Source organism: Notothenia rossii (genome assembly GCF_949606895.1).
Source record: "Notothenia rossii genome assembly, chromosome: 8".
Taxonomy (NCBI): domain Eukaryota; kingdom Metazoa; phylum Chordata; class Actinopteri; order Perciformes; family Nototheniidae; genus Notothenia; species Notothenia rossii.
In genome coordinates this window covers 31,238,130-31,252,392 of record NC_136906.1, presented here as the reverse complement: position 1 = coordinate 31,252,392, position 14,263 = coordinate 31,238,130, and the positions used below count along the sequence as shown (strand labels likewise).

The 14,263-nt window shown below is 44.0% G+C and overlaps 2 protein-coding genes across 2 annotated transcripts; one reads left to right on the top strand and one right to left on the bottom strand.

Moving 5' to 3' along the window:
* Positions 1-2,730: 2,730 nt before the first annotated feature.
* Positions 2,731-7,573, bottom strand: LOC307016166 (keratin, type I cytoskeletal 50 kDa-like; the record flags this gene model as incomplete). The annotated part of the gene is made up of 7 exons (XM_079645199.1): positions 2,731-2,839; positions 5,266-5,480; positions 5,618-5,743; positions 6,196-6,357; positions 6,434-6,590; positions 6,678-6,760; positions 7,211-7,573. The coding sequence occupies 7 exons, from the start codon at positions 7,571-7,573 to the stop codon at positions 2,731-2,733; spliced, it is 1,215 nt and encodes a 404-aa protein (XP_079501325.1).
* A 3,632-nt stretch (positions 7,574-11,205) lies between these two features.
* LOC307016165 (keratin, type I cytoskeletal 50 kDa-like) lies at positions 11,206-14,003 on the top strand (the record flags this gene model as incomplete). Its single annotated transcript, XM_079645198.1, has 7 exons — positions 11,206-11,568; positions 12,034-12,116; positions 12,204-12,360; positions 12,437-12,598; positions 13,051-13,176; positions 13,314-13,528; positions 13,910-14,003. The coding sequence occupies 7 exons, from the start codon at positions 11,206-11,208 to the stop codon at positions 14,001-14,003; spliced, it is 1,200 nt and encodes a 399-aa protein (XP_079501324.1).
* Between the last annotated feature and the right edge of the window lie 260 nt (positions 14,004-14,263).

Sequence of the window (14,263 nt, the reverse complement as noted above, 5' to 3'; positions counted from 1 at the left end):
GGGCGGCCCCCTGCCAGGCAAATGGACGCTTCACCCGGAGGTGGTGAAGCAGATCTGGGCCCAGTTCGGGAGAGAGGAAGTGGATCTGTTCGCCAGCCGGCGCAACAGCCACTGTGCCCTGTGGTTCTCCATGGCCCTGAGCCATTGGCCATGGCACACGAGCCATGGCCAAGGAAGCTGCTCTACGCCTTTCCACCGCTGCGTCTTATTCTCCCCCTCCTGGGGAGGGTGAGGCGAGAACGTCTGTCAGTCATTCTAGTGGCTCCGTACTGCGTCGGGGCGCCGTGGTACTCAGAAATGACACAGATGAAGGTGGGCCAGCCCTGGGCGATTCCCCAGCGCTGGGGGGCGATGTCTCAAGAGGCAGGTGCAATCGGGGCGTTACCCACTCTCGGCCAACCTCTCCAGGCCTGGCTCCTGAGAGGGACAGGCTGAGACAGGGTGGATTATCTGACAGTGTTATTCAGTCTATCCAGGCAGCTAGGGCTGGATCCACCACAGCCTGTTACCGGCCAAAGTGGCTGGGGTTCCAGCGATGGTGTGAGGAGCGGAGAATAGAGCCCCTATCTTGTGAGCTAGGCTCTATTTTGTCCTTCTTACAGTTATTGGTGGACAGAAGGCTGGCGCATTCCACAGTGAAGGTGTATGCAGCCCACTCGTCCTGTCATGAGGGATTTGGTGGCAGGTCAGCGGTTTTTACAGGGGGTTAGGAGACTGCGCCCTGTTGTGCATGTCTCCACCCCGCAGTGGGACCTGCCCCTAGTGCTCGAGGCTCTGGCCTCAGGACCATTTGAGCCTCTGGAGCTCTCCTCTCTGAAAGCATTGTCGTGGAAAACAGCTTTGCTTCTTGCCTTAACGTCAGCCAAAAGAGTGTCCGAGTTAACTGCTCTGTCGGTGCACCCTAGTTGTTTGCTAATTCGGGGTTACCAGAGCGGCTCGACACTTAGACCGAACCCCTCCTTTGTGCCTAAAAACTTAAGGAGTGCGTTCAGGTCAAGGGCTATTAAGTTGGGGGGTTTTAGTCTCCCCCCCCCCCATGGTGGGGCCAGGGAGGCTAAACTGCACCTCCTCTGCCCGCTGCGTGCGCTAGCTTGTTATGTGGAGCGCACAGCTGCCCTTAGACGCACTGAACAGCTGTTTGTGTTCTGTCTGGGGCGGTGTGATCGGGAAAGCTCTGTCCAAGAAATGCCCACCAGGCTTGCTCTGCGAGTGCATTGCACATGCCTACGGACAGGCAGGGAGAGCCTGCCCCACGGGGATTTGTGTGCACTCCACACAGCCTTATTCAATGGTGTGAGTGTGGAAGATGTATGCACAGGCCCCTTCATAAGGTTTTATCTCTTGGACTTGTCTGGCTCTTTCTCCTCGTCTGTGCTTGCTGAGGCAAAACAGGATTTGTAGGGGGGGGGTTGTGGGGCATCTGACCCCCCTCTGAGGGCCCCGGGATAGGCAAGGGGGGCACACTGGCCCTTTACGGGACTTTCACTGGGGGGGGGTAGCCCCCCACTTTTTAGTCCTCTCACACTCTGCACGGGGTCAGTGTTTGAGTGTGAGACATGGGCTCTGGCGCTCTCCCTGTTATCCTTAGGGATTCAGGGAGGTAGGGGTGTAGTAAGCCCATTCAGGGCCGAGGGGGGTCTCCCCATCCGTCTATGGGCGGGGGGGGGGGGGTCCCCCGGCACCGTTTTTTTTTAGCACACTTTCTGTGAGGTAAGCACAGCAGGGCGTGCTCTGTCAGCCACAGCCCAGATTTCTCCTCGGTCACAACCGGGTTAAGGGAGAATTTGGGGCAGCAGCTGCTGACCAGGAAAGCCGGTCAGAGGCAGTAGGCTGGAATTGTGTTGGACGACAGTGCGTACATGCATCGGGGCTCCACCCACTGTACCCATAGAGTCCAGTAGAGGGCGGAGCCTGTGAGTGATATAACGTTGGGTTACGTATTGTAACCCTTGTTATATTAGCACAGGCGAGCCCTCTACTAAGGGCACTGTCTGTCCTATTCCGCTTGCTGAAGAGAGGTGTAGGATGATGGGCAGGAGGCGAGGCCTCCTTATATGTGGGGGAATGCACGCAGGATAAGGTAGTACCCATAGAGTCCAGTAGAGGGCTCCGTCTCTGCTAATATAACAAGGGTTACAATACGTAACCCAACGTTATGAAAAAGACTTCACTTTAAAATAGGGAACATGTTCTTAGATATAAATACCTAATTTTTAGTTATTTAGAAACAATTAACACTTATAGTTTAATGTCTTGTTACATAAGAATAGATCATATTTGTTAAGTGTTATTATGGGAGAATTACTATTCTTGTGGTACTACTGCCTTATTAGGCCCATGTTGAGCAGAGCATATTAAAAACTCATGTACAACAACTTCCTTACTTGCAATAAATAAGCACTAATTAGAGGGTTATTGAGGAAAAACTCTCAACTAATGGCTTATTACTTGAATATTGTCTTGTAGAATAAGGCATTAAGTGTTTTATAATTATTAATAAAGAGCCAATATACTGCTAATATGCATGTTAACTAGTTGGATGGTTAATTTGTGTACCTTAATATAAAGTGTTACTGTATATTGAAAGCTGACTCTCTTCAAAAAGGTAAGAGCAGCAACTGATCAACAGTGTGACATAAAAGCACATGAAGCCGAAGAATACTGTTAGACTTGATTTTTATTGAAGAAGCTCAGAATGACTTGGTTTAGAGTTTACAGCTGATAGTGGTTTTAGTCTTGAGAACTGTTGATCACGTTTCCAAATGTGTTCACTTCCTGAGTGATGGTCACCACCCTGGTGATCTTGGTTGTCTTGCTAGTGGGAGAGGGTGGTGGGCAGCTACAGGAGGGGAAAGAACACATTCAGTTAATATAGTTTTGTTATTTATTTTTATTCCAGTCATACCAGCATGCAAACACGCTGCACTTAGTGTTTAATGATAAAACGCTCATGTTAGCATTCTAACACTAGACTAAGCTAAACCTTGTGTTTCTTAAAATAAGCTCATATAAGCAAACTTGACTTACTTTTCTTAATGAACTTTAAAGAGCCTGTGACACGAGTTTCCCCCATCATCCAAACCCATCAATTTGAGTAAATATTGTCCCCTTGAAAACCGTTACTGAACTGATTTTGGATATTTGTACTTTGATAACCATTAATCTCCCTTCAATGTTGACCATTTTCTGGATCTTCTCGGGGATTCTTCAAGTCCCGCCAAATTATGTGTGACGTCATTGCGGGCACAGCGCTCCAGCTGCACCGTTCAGGATCCCAGCATCTGCATGTAAACGCACGATGGGGCACACAGCAGCAAGCTCAGACAGCGATGACAGTTTAATTTTGAACGTGTCTGAGAGCTCATATGAGGCTGAAGGATCGGTTTATGTTGTATCTGTTAGAAGTTTAAGAATTAGGTGCGTCAATATGGGCGATCATACGGTCATGTAGCCAGTGGTGGACTGGGACTAAAAATCAGCCCGGGACTCTCGACCGGCCCACTTCGGTACCACTAGTAAATTGTCAACGGGGGGAGTGGGGGATGTGCTAGTGACTTATCCGACCGGCCCACTTCGGTACCGGCCCATCGGGATTCGTCCCGATGGCCAGTCCGCCACTGCACCCAGCCCAGCCCACGTAAACTGTCAACGGGGGGAGCCTCGCTGCGGGGAAACGGTGGACCTAGTGTCCCGATCGGAGTGGGAATAATAATAATAATCCGTGCATTTTATCCATTAATTTCCCCAACATTGTGGTAAAAAAAAACACACGTTTAATCCATGTTGGTGTACTACTACAACCAGTGGTGTAGTGGGGATGTTTTTACTGGGTGGACGGGGTGGTGGGTGGACGGGAGACACTATGGACGCACTCGTGAACTGTCAACGGGGGGGGGGCTTGGGGACCTCTGTGTCGCCTGTCAGCGCAACTTACATGATGCCGTTTAGACAATATAATAATAAAGGGCGGTGCCGGCTGTCAGCGAACCGATCCGGCCTTTCTGCGCGACTATCACTCAAATGCGGGACATAGTCTCAATGTGTGGGACGCGGGACAAATAATAAAAATGCTGTGTGTGCAGTCCCGCACAGTGCGGGACACCTGGTCACCCTACACACACAGTTCTGCCCCTCACAAACACACGCTTCAAATCAAGTTGCATAAATGCTTGAGCTACGTTTTTATTATAATTACTTTGAAATCTGCCTATTATGTTTTCGTCATTATTACAACAAACACACACTTGCAACTTATAACACTGGCAATGATTTTAGATGTATTAGACTATTAAAAAAAGAAATCATGCTTCAAATAAGTGGGGGTACGGCGTACCCCCTCGTCCAACGCCCACTACACCAATGACTGCAACTACAAAAAGCTAAGGTTTGTTTTCTCATCAGGAAATGCAGACCGGTTCAAACTAAATATTTTTAAATCATCATCCTCACGATCATTTAATGTATCATATGTTCGCCGAATTGACATGAAAGCACTAATAAATGTAGTTTCATCCACTTGAGTTTACAACTACAAAAATAATCGATTTGTTTTTATATCACATCCGACGGGAGGAAATTCAGCAGCTCTCACTACCGATTTTTAATCCTAATTTAATCATCATCTTCACCACGAGCATTTATGTTTATGTTCGCCGAATTGACATGAAAGCACTGACAAATATGAATATACTGTAGTCAACTTCATTAAAATGTTATTAACGTGCCTAAACTCAGTAATTCACAATTTCTACGCATGACAACACACTTTGTCCGTGTTTGGCTCTCTCGCCGCACAGTGAAGCGTTCCCGCATTGACGTCACTTCCGGCTTCCCCCAAAACCTCAAAATGAGTCGAAGGAATTTTCCCGCGATGTTCGAAATTATTGATATTTATCGGAACGGTATCGCTTTTTCTTTTTTAAACTGACGGTTCGAGATTACTAGTAGCCCACTATTTCATTGCACAACAGTTGTTGGGTTCGTGTCACAGGCTCTTTAAGTGAGCTGCATTTTTTGTTAACTCACAATTGGCTAACAATGCTAACACTAAACTCAGGTAGTTTAGGTTTTTTCTAATAATAAGCTTATGTAAGCGTGCCAACAGCAACCTCAGATGCACCGTGTGTTTCCTAAAATGGACTAATGTTATCATGCTAATACAAAATAACTAGCTAAGCATTCTAACACTAAACTTAGATTGTGGGTATTTGTGAACTTTCCACATCTAAAGAGTCAAACACAGGGACAACTTTTCCTTGGGCTCACCTCTCTCCGTCCAGCAGCCTCCTGTACTCGGCGATCTCCAGCTCCAGTCTGGTCTTGATGTCCAGCAGCATCTGGTACTGCTGCCCCTGCCTCCCCAGGTCACCCCTAAGCTGGCCCAGCTGACTCTCCAGAGCCTCCACCTGCCTCTGGTAACCTTCCAGCATGATGGAATAGCGGCTCTGGGTCTCAGCCAGAGACATCTCCACAGCTCCTTTCTGTTCAGGAGGAAGAGGGAGGACTTACTTACCACTTTAAAATCTCTTCAAACCGTCAGAACAGAGGGAAAACTTTGTATATATCCATTTTCATGATTTTTTCAACTTTAAATATGCATTAGATGTAAATTGTGCACCTTGCTGATCTGCGCCTGCAGTTTGATCTCCAGACTCTGCGCTAATCGTCTGACCTCTCCAATCTCAGACTTGGTGGTGTGCAGCGTCTCAGTGCTCACAGAAACCTCTTGATTCAGCTCGGCTGTCTGTGAGGAAAAGTCTGCTATTACATTTATGATCGAACATCAAGATTTCATACAGAAAATAAATTATTAAGCCTTCAAAACATACAAAATTAAATGCACATACAATTCTAAAAGAACATAAATAAATCAACTAATACATTTTAATTTGTTTTACATATAAAGTGTTTTAACTTTAAATTAAAATTAAATTAAAATACTTTTTTTTAAATCACAAAGAGAAATCATAAAATAAATTGGAATTTAAAAGACGACAAAAATCAACATTTTTAAAACACAAGTAACTTTGATGTTATGTTTAAAAATGTAAACGTTAAAGAGAAATCTTAAAAAGGAAAGACTTGAACTACAATGAAAGAACAAAACAAAATAATAAATTATAAAAGTGACAAAACTAAACAAGTTGTTGATAAACTTTAAACAGGAAGTCCTCGTGGTGTAAGATGAGCTCTCACCTTGGTATGGAACCAGGACTCCAGGTCTTTGCGGTTCTTGGAGGCCATGGTCTCGTAGTGTTCTCTGATTTGGGCGATGACGGTGGACAGGTCCTCCTGAGGAGCGGCGTCCACCTCCACATTCACCTGACCTCCAATCTTGTGCCGCTGAACCAGCAGGTCCTGCAGGAAAATGGCACTTTAGACTTGTGTCTTTTTACCTTTTAATTTATATTTCTGTGTGGCTTCAGGGTCTCACCTCCTCGTGGGTCCTCTTCATTCTAATCAGGTCATCTTTCAGAGCCTCGATCTGCATCTCAATGTCGGTGCGGCTCAGGGTCAGCCCATCCAGGACCCTCCTCAGCCCGGTGATGTCGGCCTCCACCGACTGCCGCATGGCCAGCTCGTTCTCATACCTGCAGCACAGCAGAGTTTAACATTTAAAAAGAATAAATCAGGATATCTTATGTTCAGTGTTGAAGGAAAAGGAGTCTCTCACTCACTTCCTCTTGAAGTCCTCGGTGGCCAGTTGGGCGTTATCGATGGCGATGACCAGGGCGGCGTTTCCACGAGCAGCAAAGTTTATCTGAAAGGCCCAAAAGTTTTTAAAAAATAACAATAATGTAAAAATATTACATAAAGTGTATTATTGTTAATATGTTATGAAGCCCAATATTGAGTAGTAAAAATTAAATAATTCAAACAATTCAAAATGTTGAAGACAATAATGTCGTTAAAAGTTTTACAATAAAAATAAAATGTGCAACTGAATAATGTTTAAAGTAAAAAATGAAAACACATTTTTTAAACTTTATTATGTAAAAGTTTTCATCGACTATTAATATAAGACTTGTTACTTGTATTGGAAAAATCCTACTTCACAAACACACCCACCTTTACCTCCTCAACAATCACTTGTAAATGGAATCTAAATCACCCAAACTAAACTATAAGCCTTGAGAGGACCTGAGCAGCCTGAGTCTGTGTGTTCTGCTGTTTAGCTCAGACTGCAGCGCTCCTGTCTCTCCGTTCTCACCTGGTCTTGCTGGTCTATGATGGTGCCCCTGAAGGCGGAGGAGTCGTGGGCCTCAGGCTGGCTCTTGCTCTCCAGGAAGAATCTGATCTTCAGCTCCAGCTCTCCGTTGGTCTTCTCCAGGCTGTGCACCTTGTCCAGGTATGTGGCCAGGCGGTCGTTGAGGTTCTGCATGGTGGCCTTCTCGTTGGCGGACACGTCCACGCCGTCGGTCAGGTTGAAGGATCTGCCAGCGGAGAACGACGAGTTGGCCTGGGAGACACGGACTCCGGACCCTCCGGCTCCTCCGTACACGCTGCCGGCCCCCATGCTGCCGACACGGTGGGAGGAGGAGGACATGTTGATGCTGCGGTTGCTGGAATACATGGCTGAGTGTCGGCTGCTGGTCGGCTCTGAGCGAAGAGTGAAGAGCTGCTGGGGCCACGGGCTCCTTTTATGAGGCTGGACAGGGGTTGGGCAGGGGCCACTGTGAAGCCCCGAGGCCCCTCAGAGCAAACCGGTCAAAGCTGAGCGGGCGGTGTCCAGCAGGGCGGGGGCATTTCCAGAAAGACACCTCAGGGGCCTCAGGGGCCTGCAAGCAGCATGAGGGGCCCAAAGGCTGTGTAAACCAGACGGGCAAGTCTTGTCAGTCCACACAGAGACATCCAGCCACACCACACACACCTTCAAAAGCAGAATTTCTGCTGCAATTATTAAGGTGGGGCTCACTTTTAAGATTTGTAAACACAAATTGAAAGTGTTTGACAGAAGGCCTACTTCCAAATGCTCCTCTATCTGATGTAAAAACGTGTCATTAAAACATAAAACATACAACTTGATAATGAGTTTCGAGGACATTCAAATAACAATAGATAATCTTACACTATTTTATATGTTAATAAAAAAAGTTAGTCATTCTAGATCATTTCTTTAAATGCTGTTATCAGTTTCTAAAAATGTGTCTTTTCTCAGTTGTATATCATTAAAGTGAATATTTGTGGCAATGAACTGATTAACACTGGTGCTTTGGGAACACTCAAATGATTTAATTCCCATTTAAAATCAGGAGACTACATATGAAGTGTGTGTGTGTGTGTGTGTGTGTGTGTGTGTGTGTGTGTGTGTGTGTGTGTGTGTGTGTCTGTGTGTGTGTGTGTGTGTGTGTGTGTGTGTGTGTGTGTGTGTGCGTGTGCGTGTGCGTGTGCGTGTGCGTGTGCGTGTGTGTGTGTGTCTTGCCAACCCTCCCGATTTTCGCGGGAGACTCCCGATTTCATTGCCCTCTCCCGGTTTCCTCCCGGGGTCATATTTCTCCTGATTTCTGACAAAATCCGATTTTCTCACGTTTGTTTCCACTCGGACTTTAATACAGCTACACCATAGTTTGGTTTCCATGGTAGCGCGTCTCTTTAGCAGCGCGCGCAACTCAAAGTCTGAGAGGGTGAGGAAGATGAAAACTGAACAAGAATCGACAACTCGACCCTCTGCTCACTCCTTTCCTGTAAAATACAGATCCAGCCCACACATATGCTCCATGGTGCTACAGGCATTGCCCTTACAACTACAATAAGCATGTACATGTTAATCTACAGCTCCGGCGATCCTCTAGCACCATAGTCTCCACCTGCAGACGCAGCCATCCTCGACAACTTTGTAGCGTCACCTTGGATACGAGTCCAAAGAACTCACAGACACACAGGCCAGGGCGCTGACAGGGCGCACTTTGAGCATCAGATCTGACGACTCTGATTGACGACGCTGAAATTATGTTTCGGCGGCATAGTTTACAGATAGCAACAGTCAGCTTGTTGGCTGCTGAGGGCTCCTTTCTACCGCCCGGAAGAGAGAGGGTAATGATATGCTGCCGCCAGGCAGGAAACATGTGATTTATCAGTAACTTTAGACATCGTAAAACAATTTGAAACGAGATTTTATTGTAGATTATACATTTTACTGATACCAACTATATATTATTTACCTTGTTCATTAAAAATAAAACCCATACGTATTCACTCAAATGTGTGATTCATGTTGTCATGTTTCAATCGTTTAAATGTTTAGGCTGCTTTTTAATTTTCCTATTTTGAGTTACAGGTAACTAACAACTCATAATTTGGTGTTTAAAATGTCAGTAAAAAGTGAAACAATTGGTCTGGAAATGTGTAGAAAACTGATAATCTCTATATCTGAGAAGCTACAGACAGCATTATAATACATGATTGCGTAAAAAATTACAAAGCGATTATCAAAGTAGTTTGATATTAATGTCTGTTTTCAACACCATGCAGAGGAATAACATTTAAAACATTGCACACCGGCACTTTAGTGAAATGTATTAAAACATAATTAAAAATGTTTAAAATTTGACACACTTCAAAAGTAAAAGCAGTGAAATCCTGCTGTTGGAGGTGTGTTTTGAGTGTGACTCGATTGGACTGACCGGTCCATCAGGTAATGACAGGTATCAGTCCACAGAGGCATGATGCCAACGTTGACTCCAGCGTCCCTCTCTTATTTGCAGCAACTAGTTGCCTTATGCCGTAAGATTTAAATACTATAAGGCAGAAACAGGCAGCAATCGGGTAGAAGAGTCACTGATCAGCACAGAGCCAGGAAGGAAATCCTGGGTTATCAAACACAGTGTAAAGTAATTTTCTTAAATGTCATTTAGTCAGACCAAACCCAAACATATTCCCTGTAATATTATATAAACAGTGAAAAGCTGGACACCTATATTTGAGAAACAGATGACAGCATTTAAATACATTATTGCATCAGAAATGACCAACACTATATATTAGATTTTTAAAATAGTGTGTATTTCATGTTGATCCCCTAATTATCTCTGCTCTCCTTGCATGAATCTGTCAAACTCCTTCCTCTAAACTCTTTATCCTGTTGTGAGTTTAAATGGTCAATTTTAACATCAATAGAGGAGCATTTGGAAGTTGGCCTTCTGTCAAACCCTTTCACTTAATCTGTCTTTGAACAGTTACAAAAAACATGTAAAAAAATAGCCCCACTTTAATAATTGCAGCAGTAATCCTGCTTTCTTTTCTTTTTTTGTATCAAGTGATTTAACATGCTGTTGTGTTTTTACTGCAGATTGTCTGCTTCATTTATTTCATTGGCTGAAACTAATAATTAATGATTTAGTTTATGAAAATGTGAGAACATGGGTAAGTACAGTAAGTACTGTACTTAAGTACACTTTTGAGATACTTGTGCTTGAGTTTTTCCATGTTATGTACGTTTAGTTACTTTGCAGATTTGGATTAATGATGTGAAATATAATCAAGTGTTGAATCAGACTTTAGTTCGACCTGGAGTAAATTCACAAGCTACCCTGCAGTATACAAAGTCATTCAAACTAGCTGTACCTTTACCAGCTTTGATAACACTTTAATTATCAATCATTATAAAACATATCATATATATTATTCTGAAATGAGCCAATCTGCATAAGATTTACTTTTGGTACTTTATATATATATATATAATACCCTTTGAATGCCGGAATTGTACTTGTAACAGAGTATCCTTACATCCTTGTACTTCTACTTTTACTCAAGTAAAATATCTGAGTACTGCTCCCACCTCTGGTGTTTTCAACATCACGTAGAGAACAAAACATTTGGAATTTGGCACACTTGCACATTAGTAGTGATGAAAAATGTACATAGTCCTGAGATTGAATAAAATCATCAGAAATGTTTAAAATGAGCCCCACCTCAAAGATGAGAGCAGTGAAACCCTGCTGTTGGAGGGGTCTGTGGTCTTTGTGGACTGACAGGACCGGTTAATCACCTATAGAGAAAGTGTCTTTCTGGAACCCCCCCCCCCCCCCCCATGCTGGACGCCGCCCGCTCAGCTCAGACCGGTTTGCTCTGAGGGACATCGGGGCTTCACAGTGGCCCCTGCCCAACCCCTGTCCAGCCTCATAAAAGGAGCCCGTGGCCCCAGCAGCTCTTCACTCTTCGCTCAGAGCCGACCACCAGCCGACCACCAGCCGAAACTCAGCAATGTACTCCAGCAACCACAGCATCAACATGTCCTCCTCATCCCACCGCGTCGGCAGCATGGGGGCCGGCAGCGTGTACGGAGGAGCCGGAGGGTCCGGAGTCCGTGTCTCCCAGGCCAACTCGTCATTCTCCGCTTGCAGGTCCTTCAACCTGACCGACGGCGTGGACGTGTCCGCCAACGAGAAGGCCACCATGCAGAACCTCAACGACCGCCTGGCCACATACCTGGACAAGGTGCACAGCCTGGAGAAGACCAACGGAGAGCTGGAGCTGAAGATCAGACTCTTCCTGGAGAGCAAGAGCCGGCCTGAGGCCCACGACTCCTCCGCCTTCAGGGGCACCATCATAGACCAGCAGGACCAGGTGAGAACGGAGAGACAGGAGCGCTGCAGTCTGAGCTAAAGAGCAGAACACACAGACTCAGGCTGTTCAGGTCCTCTCAAGGCTTATAGTTTAGTTTGGGTGATTTAGATTCCATTTACAAGTGATTGTTGAGGAGGTAAAGGGGTGTGTGTTTGTGAAGTAGGATTTTTCCAATAAAAGTAACAAGTCTTATATTAATAGTCGATTAAAACTTTTACATAATAAAGTTTAAAAAATGTGTTTTCTTTTTTTAATTTAAACAATTTAGTTGTACATTTTTATTTTTATTGTATAACTTTTAACAACATTATTGTCTTCAACATTTTAAATTGTTTGAATTATTTAATTTGTACTACTTGATATTGGGCTTCATAACATATTAACAATAATACACTTAGTGTAATATTTTAACATTATTATTATTTTTTTTTTTTTTTAAGTTTCTCTAACTTTTGGATCTTTCAGATAAACTTTGCTGCTTGTGGAAACGCCGCCCTGGTCATCGCCATCGATAACGCCCAGCTGGCCACCAAGGACTTCAAGATGAAGTAAGTGAGAGACTCCTTTTCCTTCAACACTGAACATAAGATATCCTGATTTATTCTTTTTAAATGTTAAACTCTGCTGTGCCGCAGGTATGAGAACGAGCTGGCCATGCGGCAGTCGGTGGAGGCTGACATCACCGGGCTGAGGAGGGTCCTGGATGGGCTGACCCTGAGCCGCACCGACATTGAGATGCAGATCGAGGCTCTGAAAGATGACCTGATCAGAATGAAGAGGACCCACGAGGAGGTGAGACCCTGAAGCCACACAGAAATATAAATTAAAAGGTAAAAAGACACAAGTCTAAAGTGCCGTTTTCCTGCAGGACCTGCTGGTTCAGCGGCACAAGATTGGAGGTCAGGTGAACGTGGAGGTGGACGCCGCTCCTCAGGAGGACCTGTCCGCCGTCATCGCCCAAATCAGAGAACACTACGAGACCATGGCCTCCAAGAACCGCAAAGACCTGGAGTCCTGGTTCCATACCAAGGTGAGAGCTCATCTTACACCACGAGGACTTCCTGTTTAAAGTTTATCAACAACTTGTTTAGTTTTGTCACTTTTATAATTTATTATTTAGTTTTGTTCTTTCATTGTAGTTCAAGTCTTTAATTTTAGATTTCTCTTTAACGTTTACATTTTTAAACATAACATCACAGTTACTTGTGTTTTAAAAATGTGGATTTTTGTCGTCTTTTAAATTCCAATTTATTTTATGATTTCTTTTAGTGTTTTTAAAAAGTATTTTAATTTAATTTTTATTTAAAGTTATAACACTTTATATGTAAACAATTTTTAAACGTATTGCTTGATTTATTTTGTTCTACTTTTTAGAATTGTATGTGCATTTAATTTTTGTATGTTTTGAAGGTTTAATTATTTATTTTCTGTATGAAATCTTGATGTTCGATCATAAATGTAATAACAAACTTTTCCTCACAGACAGCCGAGCTGAACCAAGAGATTTCTGTGAGCACTGAGACGCTGCACACCACCAAGTCTGAGATTGGAGAGGTCAGACGATTAGCGCAGAGTCTGGAGATCAAACTGCAGGCGCAGATCAGCAAGGTGCACAATTTACATCTAATGCATATTTAAAGTTGAAAAAATCATGAAAATGGATATATACAAAGTTTTCCCTCTGTTCTGACAGTTTGAAGAGATTTTAAAGTGGTAAGTAAGTCCTTCCTCTTCCTCCTGAACAGAAAGGAGCTGTGGAGATGTCTCTGGCTGAGACCCAGAGCCGCTACTCCATCATTCTGGAAGGTTACCAGAGGCAGGTGGAGGCTCTGGAGAGTCAGCTGGGACAGCTGAGGGGCGACCTGGGGAGGCAGGGACAGCAGTACCAGATGCTGCTGGACATCAAGACCAGACTGGAGCTGGAGATCGCCGAGTACAGGAGGCTGCTGGACAGAGAGAGGTGAGCCCACGGAAAAGTGGTCCCTGCGTCTGACTCTTTAGATGTGGAAAAAATACCCACAATCTAAGTTTAGTGTTAGCATGTTAACATCAGCCAGTCTTTAGAATTACAAACTATCTGAGTTTAGTGTTAGCATGCTAAAATGAGCACATTTTAGAAATCACAGGGTATATCTGAGTTTACTGTGAGTATGCATTGCTAACATGAACTAATTATTAAGAAAAATACTGTATATCATCTGAGATAAGTGTTAGCATGCTAAAAGGAGCTTATTATCAGTAAACACAAAGTGCAGCTAAGTTGAGCGTGTTTGCATGCTATCATGAGCTAAATAAAAAAGTAACAAATAAAGCTTTTATAACCGAATGTTTTCTTTCCCAGCCCTGTCAACACTACCAAGACCATCAAAACCTCCAGGGTGGTGATCATCACGCAGGAAGTGGACGAATGCGGAAATGTGATCAACAGTCATTAGCTTCAAACTCTAAACAGAGTCTGTCTGAGCTTCTTCAATAAAAATAAAGTATGACATTGCTCCTGAGCTTCATTTGTTTTACGTACACACTGATGATCAGCTGCTGCTGCTGTGACATCATTAAAGAGTCATCTCTGAAACATTTGGAATATTTTTCAACCATTTTCTTTCCACTCAATATCTTTCAATATTATTGTATCGGCAATTAATATATACATTACGGCGCCCCCTAGGGGACATGGAGAAAAAAATAATTGGTT